The sequence below is a fragment of the Pelophylax lessonae genome, assembly GCF_965119305.1.
Source record: "Pelophylax lessonae genome assembly, chromosome: 2".
Lineage (NCBI taxonomy): Eukaryota > Metazoa > Chordata > Amphibia > Anura > Ranidae > Pelophylax > Pelophylax lessonae.
This window is the reverse complement of record NC_138769.1, coordinates 491719658-491730862: the sequence shown is the minus strand read 5'-3', so window position 1 is coordinate 491730862 and position 11205 is coordinate 491719658. Positions and strand designations below refer to the sequence as shown.

Genomic DNA, 11205 nt, shown 5'->3' with positions numbered 1-11205 from the left:
TGCTGGATCAAATCTGGCTCAGGTAAGAAAATGGGGGTACTAGGGGGAATTCTGCAGCACCGTTGGGATGTCAATCAACGGGTCAGGCGGACCCAATGTCCGCCAGCCACCAGTGATCTTCCCTGGGAGAGGCAGAATGGCGACATTCCTATGTAAACAAGGCAGGTCGCCGTTCTGCAGGGGATGGAGATCTTTTGTTCCTAAGCAGGAACCCTGGTCCCTGTCTAACCCCCCACAGTTTGTAAGCACTCCCCAGGAATGCACTTAGGCCTTTGATCGCCCCTAATGTTAACCCCTTCCCCGCCAGTGTCATTAGTACAGTAATGATGCATTTTTTTTAGCACTGATCACTGTATTAGTGTCATTGGTCCCCAAAAAGTGTCAAAAGTGTCAGTTAGATGTCCGATTTGTCAGCCGCTATTACTAGTAGAAAAAATCCATAAAAATATTGCATCGTTGTTTGTAGATATTATAACTTTTGCGCAAACTAATCAATATACACTTATTGGGATTTGTTTTTTTACTAAAAACATGTAGCTGAATACATACGTATTGGCCAAAATTGAAGAAACATTTGATTTTTTTTTTAATTTTATTGGCTGTGTTTTATAGCAGAAAGTAAAAATTATTATTTTTCTTTTTTCCAAATTGTTGCTGTTTTTTTGTTTATAGTGCAAAAAATAAAAACCGCAGAGGTGATTAAATATTGCCAAAAGAAAGCTCTATGTGTTGTAAAAAAAATACATACATTTTATTTGGGTACATCGTCGCACGACCACGCAATTGTCAGTTAAATTAGTGCTGTATCACAAAAAATGGCCTGGTTATTGAAGTGATTGTAAGGTCTCTTTTTTCTTAATAACAAACATGTTATACTTACCTGCTCTGTGCAGTTGGTTTTACACAAGGTAGCCTGGATCCTCCTCTTCTTGGGTCCCTCTTCGCTGCTCCTGGCCCCTCCCTCCTGTCAAGTGCCCCCATAGCAAGCAGCTTGCTATGGGGGCATCCGAGCTGAGCTGCAGCTCCGCCTTGCCCCCACTTTCTTCTCATTGACAGCCATGAGAGCCAATGGCGCCGTGGCTGTTTCTCAGCCAATCAGGAGGGAGAGTCCCGGATGGCCGAGGGACTTGTGGACATCCCTTGACAGAGATGGGGCTCAGGTAAGTATTAGGGGATGCTGGGGAGGCTGCTACACACAGAAGGCTTTTTATCTTAATGCATAAAATGCATTAGGATTAAAAACCTTATGACTATACAACTCTTTTAAGGGGGTAAAACCTTCCAGTACAGAAGTGGTTAATGCATAGAATGCATTAAGGTGAAAAACCGTAAGGCTTTACAACCACTAAGGGTGGGATTGCTGTGCAGATCACATGCGATGTCTGTGCGATGCAAATTCAGCCACACAGTTTGTATGGCTAAATTCACATCACATTCAGGCCAAAATGGTACAGGACCCTTTTTTTGGTCCGCACCGGAATCAAATCACATGGGTGTTCACACCAATGTGATTCGATTCCTGTACCATTTCACAGTTTGCACTGCGATCTGTGAACTGATCTGGGGGTGTCATTAACTTTCTATTGACACCCGCAGTGAATGTAAACTGGCTGGGAGTTAGATGCGATGCTGGAACCCGCAAAAGGACCGCGCTGGTTCCCATATCACACATGTGTGAATCCATTCTCAGGGTTTTTGCTCCCAGCTTTCACAGCTGTTGTTGGGTGCTCTCTCTATTCCGCTGGTTGACACAGGGGATTACTTGGTTGGTCATTCACTAAGGTTGGATGAGGAGCGGTTTAGCCTTCAACTGCGTAGAGGTATCTTTACTGTCAGAACTTTTGGGATGTGGAATTCTCTTCCACAAGCAGTGGTATCAGCAGGGAGTGTCGGTCGTTTTAAAAAATATTAGATGGGCACCTTAACAACCACAACATACAGGGGTATACCATACTATTTACATAAACATACACACACCATAGGTTAGACTTGATAGACTGGTGTCCTTTTTCAACCTCACAAACTATGTAACTATATATATATTTTTATACATCTTACACAGATTAGTGACGTAGTAGTAACGTAGTATAGGTGTTAGGAGGGAAGGGAGCATTTTTCAGACTAGTTGGGCTTTAGCTGGAATTCTTCTTTTTATGATTCAATTCTTTTAATATTCTGGATTTTCTTTTCTTTTCCTAATATGCATTCTTGTTCTTGGTCAGCATAATAGCTAAGCCCTCATCATTTTGATAAGGTGGTCAGCCATGGCATCCCCCTGTTTTTCAGATAATTGGTTGAGTAAGTGAACATCAGCTCAGACAGAAGTCTGCACTGCGCAGTGGATGATTGGAAGCAGCACATGTAAAGGTATGCCGGGGATGTGTTCTTTCCCATATAACAGCTGAGCTTCATCCATGCTGTATTGGCTCCTCGCACGCTTCACCCACCCCCATCAGCAGTCATTGCATTTCTCATTGGCTCATCTCTGCTGTCTGCAGTATAGGAGTCAATCTACTCCCTGTTTACATTTTCCATTGGTCCACAAATCTGTGTGCTTCATTCCTAGAAGAAGCCAGTGATTGGGTATAAGGAGTGAGACGCTGCTCTGCCATTGGCTTGGTGTGAATGAGAAATTCCAGCATTCAGCTCCCATCCCGTTGAGCAGAAGGCGTGAGGGTTTCCTTGTGCAGGCAATGTGAGGAGCTAGCTGAGGATTGCTGCCGAGCGGCCAGGCTCAGCTCATGGCACCTTCACGTGTCCTCCACACACTTGTAACTTTGTTACTGCATTCAACTTAGTGATTTGTATTGCAGCACAAAGCAATCAATGCATGCCACGCAGGCTGGGATGGGTACAAGCAAGAACCAACAGATCACCCTGAAACTGAAAGCCCGGCTTTCTTATATTACTTGATGTCAGCCAAAAGAATAAAGGTACATTCATTCTCCTTTATGAGCATTCAGGAAAAAGGATTCTCTGGAATCATGGATGACAGAGCCAACAAGTTGATCCTGGCCCCGGTTCTAGCTGTACTCTTTGTGATGATTGTCTACCAGTACATCTGCCCAACTGGGACCGGCTCCTGGTATTTCAGGGCAGGGGATCCTGTAAGAGAACAGTCCTCTGAGCTGCCTGCAATGGCAGAGGTTCTGTGGCAGAGTGGCGAGGATGAGAGTGAACTTCCAGAGGATAACATCCCCCCCAAATTCCAGCCGACCTTCAGCTTCATGGCCAAAGACCTTTACAGATTTGTGGATTTTAACATCAAGGGGGACGATGTGATAGTGTTCCTGCACATCCAGAAGACAGGGGGGACTACTTTTGGAAGGCATTTGGTTAGGAATATCCGTTTGGAACAGCCCTGTGACTGTAAGCCAGGACAGAAAAAGTGCACCTGTCATCGTCCTGGGAGAAAGGAGACCTGGTTGTTTTCTCGCTTCTCTACAGGCTGGAGTTGTGGTTTGCATGCAGACTGGACTGAACTCACCAACTGTGTACCGGCAATCATGGAGAAAAAGGACAGCCAGAAAAACCACAGGTCAGTGCTCTGCTGCCACTGTATAAAGATGCATCTTACAGGTCCAGATGCAAGTATATAGGAGGCACATCTGTTTGCTGAACATGCCATAGCTAGTCAATGTACACTTATATCAATGGGATCTTGCAGTAGATGTGAGATTGCCTTTGGGTTGAGAAAAATGTGTGTATTTAATGTCAAATGTAATGCATGGTCCTGCAGGTCCTGGCTTTTAAAATATTTCCCTAGAGCTGTATTGTTTATAGACAGTTGCAGATTTCAGCACAGTAGACAGCGGCCGAAGCTTTCAGCACCATGGACTGCGGGGTGCAGGTTTCAGCACCATGGACAGCGACAGAGTCCAGCACTGTGGGCACCGGGCACACATGTAGCACCATAGACAGCGACCGCCTGTTTCAGCACCATAGACAGCGACCGCATGTTTCAGCACCATAGACAGCGACCGCATGTTTCAGCACCATAGACAGCGACCGCATGTTTCAGCACCATAGACAGCAACCGCCTGTTTCAGCACCATAGACAGCAATGTACTGTTTCGGCTCCTTAGACAGCATTCTATTGTTTCAGCACCATGGCCTGCGGTGCGCAGGTTTCAGCACCATAGACAGCGGCAGGATTCAGCGCTGTGGACAGCGGACACACAGTTCAGCACCATAGACAGCGACCGCCTGTTTCAGCCCCATAGCTAGAGACCGCGCTGTTCAGCTCTGTGGTCAGCAGCCGCACATTTCAGCACCCATAGACAGCAACTGCAGGTTTCAGCACCGCGGACAGCAGTCGCGTTGTTCCACTAAGATAGGAGACGATGCTGCATTGTATTCATACAAGCACGTTCAGGTTATAAAAAGGATGCATACCAGAGTAGTTCATGTACAAGATTATCCATATTTTGTGTTTTTTTTTTAATGTTCTGACTTCTAATCTTGCTAAAGACACGTAGAGCTCATAACTTAATCCTGCAATGCATAATGTAAGTCAGGTGTTATCTATACATGATGTGCTAATTACTGAGACATTGTAATTAGTGGTCTATAGCTTAATGTGAACATTACACCAGGGATGCATACAATCATTTTGCAAAAGGGCAGCTTAGTATGTAATTACCAAAAAAATTGTGCTGTAGAAGATGCTGGATTCAGTGCTCCTGCAGACACATCATTTACTGATAATGGACCTGCATACGTGGTGTGGAGCTATACCTGTTCACTGCACTTACAGAACTTTGTATGTACTCTGAGTAGTTATGTCTTCAGTGAAATGATTTGTGGAGTTTCTACAGAGGCTTGAGTATCTGTGAGTGCTATGCTGTGATAGAGCTTACTGGTGGCTGTATTGTCAAGACCAGCCTTTTCTCAACTTTGTTTGCCATAATGCAACTTTTAGGTTTTTAGAGAACCCCTGCTTAAAAAGACATATCTATTGCTTAAGGTACAAATCAATGATGACAAGTAAGTTTAGGATTTTATTTGAAATGAAAGGATAAGAAATGTTGTGTACACATTTGTATGTGACACCTGGAGAGGTTTTTTTTTTTTAACACCCCTCTGTGCTATAAGACAAATAAACTCAGTAATTTCAGTAAATATCTTGACATTAAAGACTACTGACAGTATCCAGTAAATAAAACACATACAGTGAAACCTGTAGTGTACCTTTAAATTAGTGAACAAATGATAGCTGACACTTACATACATTGGTGTTCAGTGTAAAAGTGGCACCTTTACTTTGGGGTCAGGTGAAAAGTACCCTCCGATATTGATGGACAGTGTAGAAGTTTCAGAGTTGGTCATTGCTGACTGCTCAAATAACTCCAAGCAGCTGCTAGAGGAATTCTACTTGAGAAAGGCTGGTTGGGCAATTTTATTCTAGCAGTTGCTGTTGGAACTCTGCTTGAGAAAGGTTGGTTTAGATAATTTTTCTTTCCTATTTGCTTCTGCCTTTTAGAGCTGCATTAGCTAGTATAAATGTGAAGGAGGAACAGGTTTTGTGTTGGAATAACCTTGCTCTTATACAGTAACTGCTCTATATGATATGTCACAACTTGATTTATGAAGCTTGAAGCGGATCCTATTTATAGATTATTTTGAACAGCGTGAATAAAATATGTATTTGTACTTACCTTTTGTAACTAGTTTAGGCCCAAGTATCCTATAGTCTTAATTGTTCAGTTCCTGTTGTAGCTAATCAATACATGTGTTATTCTAATCTGACCACTTTCATTATACTAATACAAACCACACGAATTCTTACTTCAAAGTACAATATCAAAGTAAGTAATTTGATCTCATTTGCCACATCTAGTAAAGCATGTAATTGCAATATAGACACTGTGTCAGTTACCATATTAAACAGATCTGTAAAAGCATCAATGTAAGGCAGAAAAGAAAATATTGGATCCAGTGGGTGTATATGTAAACTAAAATATTGTGGTTATACCCAATGTATTTGATTTCACAGACCAGCAAAATATTAACACACCCTATTTTTTTTTTTTTTTTACTTTTAGGAAAGGTTAGAATAGTAGTCAGGTTTTTATTACTGTATGTGCCCTTTCAAGACTTTTGACCCTACTTCCTGTCCCAGTGATAACATATCATAGGGACAGAAAGGGCTGGTATATCTTTCTGATGTGAACAGAAACTGCTACGAAAATGCATTTAATGTGTTTGCTAGCAAGGAGAGGAGTTACAGCAACTGTTATTTTTGCTTTCTGAATCTTCCTGTCCCAATGACACCTGCACACTGTTTCCTTTCTGGGTATCAATGGTGCAGGGGGTTAGCAGAAATCTCACCAATGAGCAGACCAACAGCAATAAACACTTCAAAGAAGTTCTGTCATACCCACTCTGTTGAAAGTTTTTGCTAAAGTTGGGCAATGATACTTAAAAAGTCATTTTTTAGGGTTTATTTACTAAAGCTTGAGAGTGCAAAATCAGGCTCACTTCTGCATAGAAACCAATCATCTTCTAACCTCAGCTTGTTCAAAAAAGCTTTGGAAATAAAACCTGGAACCTTATTGGTTTCCATGCATCTTTAGTAAAAAAAAGCCCATAATGACTTAAAATGAAATGGAATGTCACATAACCTCTACTCACCTGCTAATACGTTATACGTGCTATAATTCATGCATTATGCTTAAATGTACTGTTTAGATAACAGTTCCAAGCTGATAGAGAATTAATAATGAAGTACCTGAAATGAATATTTGAAGAACACTGAATGTATATAGATACTGTAATTGTAAATGCAAAGCTTGTAAAGGCATGAAACATCTTGTACTCTCTGTGTCTGCTGTGGAAAAGCATAGTGATAGGGTTGCTCATATGAAGTTTACTACTCACATATTTATAAGTGCAATAGAAGCTGATGAGGTGAATACAATCAAGTAATTTTCACTGAACTGCAGAATCTAAAATAACATAGTTATAGTTATTACAAATACTGTATACCATAGGTTTGGCTGATCCTTATAATTCTAGAGTTACTTGTGAATGAGTTCACTTTCTTCCATAGCCATTAATTTAGGAGGCAACTAAATCAGTTTTGTCTAAAATGCCTATATTTGCTATTTGAAATCTCAATAACACTGACAATTGTGAGCATGATTTGATTGAATTAGGAACATAATCATAGAGAGCAGTGGGGGTAGATTAAAGCAGCCAATCAGAAATTAGATTTTTTATTTTTCTGTACATCCCATAGATGTTCATCCAGCTCGGCATATTTACAAAAAAAAAAAAAAAAACTGCAAGACTTTTCAGGATGCAGATGGGGAAGTTAAACCCTTGTGAATGATACATAAGCAAGTATGAGTGCCCGTTATCTCCGACAGACATTTTCCAGCATGTTGAAGCACCTGTTGTCAATAAGAGATTCTTCCCCTTTTCTGTATATGTTTTGGTTCTTTCATTGAGTACGTACTGGCGATTGATATCATCTGAGTGTGGTTAAAAGCTGCTATGAGCATATATTTATCAGTTTTAGTAATGACAAGCAAATCTGTTTTTTTTACATTTGATCTGCTTGTGTATAGGCATTCCAAGTTTCTAAAAGCTGATTTGTGTTTGACAGCTGTAGGTTTCTCTGTGTCATGCACTATATGTATATTTTCTAGATTATGTTGTGGTTCTGATACGTTTTGCTTCTTTATTTTTTAGATACTGTGCATACATTTTATTCAACTACCTGGTGTGAGGAAAGTCACCCCAATCAGAGCTTACACAGTGCAGATGACTATATTTGCCCATGTGACAGTGCTGGGCCAATCATGAAACATCAGCCCTGCTGTTGAGGAGGATAGCATTATAGCAATCTTGCTGTTTTGCTCTCAGTGGGTGAAGCACCAGTTTGCTTTAGGTGTCCTGAAGGCACAGGGAATCCCATTGCACTGCACACCTCTTTTGATATATATATATGCATATATTATAGAAAGGTAACTTTCGGTGAAAAGCAATATGTAAACGTTTTATTTACTAATGTAATAGTGTTAGTCTTAAAATTGTGTTGGTGCAACAGTAAGTATGATAAAACCTTTCCCCAGAAAATCAACAGGCATTTCTATATGTATTAAAGCATTTAACATCTGCTTCTCTTTCCTTCTTTATTGCTTTACTGAGCAACTAAATACAGTGAAATCTTTGTGCTACAATAAAGTGCTGTTATAACTCACAGATGTATGCATAGTCAGCACTGGCAGGGAAACCATCTCGATTATTTGAGCATCTATAGTACAGATGCTTTCTCAGAGAAATCATCAACCTTAGTGCTCATTCACATCACTAACCTTAGCATGCACACACAGCTAGTAAAATCTAGTAAACACTTGTTGAATTTAAATTTCTAAAAAAAAAAAAAAAAAAAAAAAGAATTAAAACATTTTGTTTGTACTTTTATTTTGTAATTACAGATGAAATGACTGATGGGGTACCTACATAATGTACATAGATTAATTCAATTACAACCATAGACTGAAAAACAAGTATGACTTGTAAAATGTTTTTCAATTGCCCAACAGCAATTCTATTTCTGTAATGACACCAGCTTCAAGTGATTGATGTATTGGGGGATAGAATGCAGGGGGCATATTGGAATATGTAAATAGGCATATTGGAATTTGTAAATTACATTTTTTTAATTCAAGCAGCGTGGCACTATAGTTTACTGTTATTTAAGGTTGACATGAAAGATGTCAGCAACAGCATGGTGGGGTGTGTTTGAGCATAGTTTCGAATCACTTACATTTTGTGGTGGCAGCACAGGAGTAATTATTTGATATATAGAAATATAATCGTTTTTTCTTTAGTAGGGTAGGTGAAGGCTAGAATTCCTTGAATGTTTTTATTTTTGTGGGTCCAAGTTCCAGATTTTTCCTCACTCCCTGTCTGGTGTAACTTGCTTTCAGGACAGGAAGTGATGGCAAATCTCTCTAAGTGCCAGTTTACACATGCAATGTCAGACATCGCATGTGATTCGCAGCGCACTGCTCTGCAAATCACATGTGATGTCTATACGTTGCGAATCTATATGGCTGAATTTGCATCACATTTGGATTAAAGTCGCACAGGACCCTTTTTTTGGTCTGAGCCAAAATCGGATCGCATGGGTATTCACACCTATGCGATCTGATCCCAGTCCGAATTGACAGTTCACACTGCCATATGAGAACTGATCTGGGAGCGTCGCTAACTTTGTATTAAAACCCCCAGCAATTCGCATATGGCAGTATGAACTACCTGCAACTTGAGTGCAATGCAGTGAATTTGCAGGGTTCCTGCATGGCATATGTGTGAACCGGCACTTAAAGAGCTCTTGTTTATAGTACCTGTCAGGAGTTCTACTTCCTTCACACTCTCTCAAAAATTCGAGATAACTTTTTGGCTTGACATACACCTTAAAGATGACATTTAATCTGCATATATTTTGTCTTTCCTGCTCCCACCCTCATTAACTCAGTAATAACATTTTAAAATACATCTTTTCTTGTTTTGTACATACCTTAGTTTAGGCCCAGTGTCATCACTTGGTCTTTGTGCCATGCAATCCGATTATAGATAATGAGAGGGGCAGGCAGGATGCTGTACATAAAACATCAGGACACCTTGTCTCAGATCTCCCTTTAAGAACCCTCAGCTCTGGTGCAGGCATTGGGCTGGCTCTTAGGGGGTGTTTTAAAAATATCAAAATGCCTTGATGGGTGGATATCAGGTTTGAGAAATCGGTGTTCTGAGCGGATTGCCTTTGCATTTAGACCTCCCTGGGTAACACCCATATGTGATGCTGAACCTCAATGATTGAAAGAACTCAAATCCAAGAATGGAAGTGGAGGGCCAGCAAGTGTCAGGCTGGGTAGGAAAATCTACATGATGATGGGCATCATTCAGCCTGGAGATGTGACTCTATCTCAGTTCCTGCAACTTCTATTACTTCTATTACATACTGCAAGAAGCTTGCTGTAATCAGTGAAAGCAAATTAGGTAATTTCAGTTTAGGAGAGATTGCTGTACAACTGTGTGAGACTAAAGCACCGTACACACGTAGCGATTGTCGGCCGCAAATATTCAGCCGCCGACCGATCGGCCGATTGTAGGCTTGTTAGTATGAAGCTTCCGACAGCCGACAGCGCATTTTCGGCCGAACAGAATTTGTCGTGCAAGCATTAAAATTTTTGTTGGCCAACACCAGAACGGACGATTGTTCGCCAGTCAGTACAGATTTTGGCCGACAGACAGCAGATTTGCAAGACTGGGCATGCTCAGAAAAGAAAAAAGACAAGGAAAGTTAACCATCACATGACATCACTTCTGCAGTCGGCTGTTGTTGGCCGACAAAATTCGTGTGCAGTCTTTTGCAGTTTTCAACAGACACGACAGCCCTGGACAAAAGACGGCCAATCGTTCGGCCGACGATCGCTACGTGTGTACGGGGCTTAAGCCTTAGGTAAAAGGTATAACTAAGGTTAAGGTTAGGTAAATTGGTTTGAGGTTGCACAACTCGACTTGGGAAGTTTCAAGCACCCCACTTTACGTATGAGTATGGAAACAGTGATTTAAGCACAACATTATTTAAGAACAGAGAACTTTGCCATGTGCATGCAAAACAAAATACTGTTTTATACTGTAAGTCCTAAAGTGGCCTTGTACAGTACCTGGAAAATGTTTTGCTGCCTTTCTCATAGTAGAAGAAAGCGTTTTATTCTTGCATCAACACAATATATACAGATCTTTCCATTATGTTGAGCACAGAAGCAATGGAACCAGAAAGCCAAGGTACAACATCCTTGGGTCACGGTGGCTTTACTTACATCTGTGGCAACACGTTTTCTCTATCAGAAAACCTGTGTAGTTATACAAAGCATTCAGGTATGAATCCATTCATCTTTTATTTATCTCCCTTTATAGAACATAAAGGTGATGATAATGTAATGATGTACTGTGATATTGAAGTTTTAGAGTGGCTTAAATTGTAGTTATTATTGCAGGAAACTGAGTGTTAACTATCAGCTGTGTACATAACTCACATGCTTAGTCATCAAATAAGAAACTGAGTCATAGATCACAAATTATTTATTACAGTTTTTTTCCTACCAGGAATTCAGATTAGAAATTGGAACATGAAACCAAATGAAAAAAGGTCTGACCATCAATTCAGGAACTGTTTTAAAACATTAT

The 11205-nt window shown here is 40.6% G+C and overlaps 1 protein-coding gene across 1 annotated transcript in view; it reads left to right on the top strand.

The window, feature by feature from the left end:
- Nucleotides 1-2592: 2592 nt before the first annotated feature.
- The window catches only part of HS6ST3 (heparan sulfate 6-O-sulfotransferase 3), an 805949-nt gene continuing 797336 nt past the window's right edge, over nucleotides 2593-11205 (top strand). Inside the window, exon 1 of the mRNA XM_082245410.1 lies at nucleotides 2593-3538. Within this exon, the coding sequence (XP_082101536.1) occupies nucleotides 2913-3538 (626 nt within the window). The 5' untranslated portion in view covers nucleotides 2593-2912. The remainder of the gene's footprint in view (nucleotides 3539-11205) is intronic.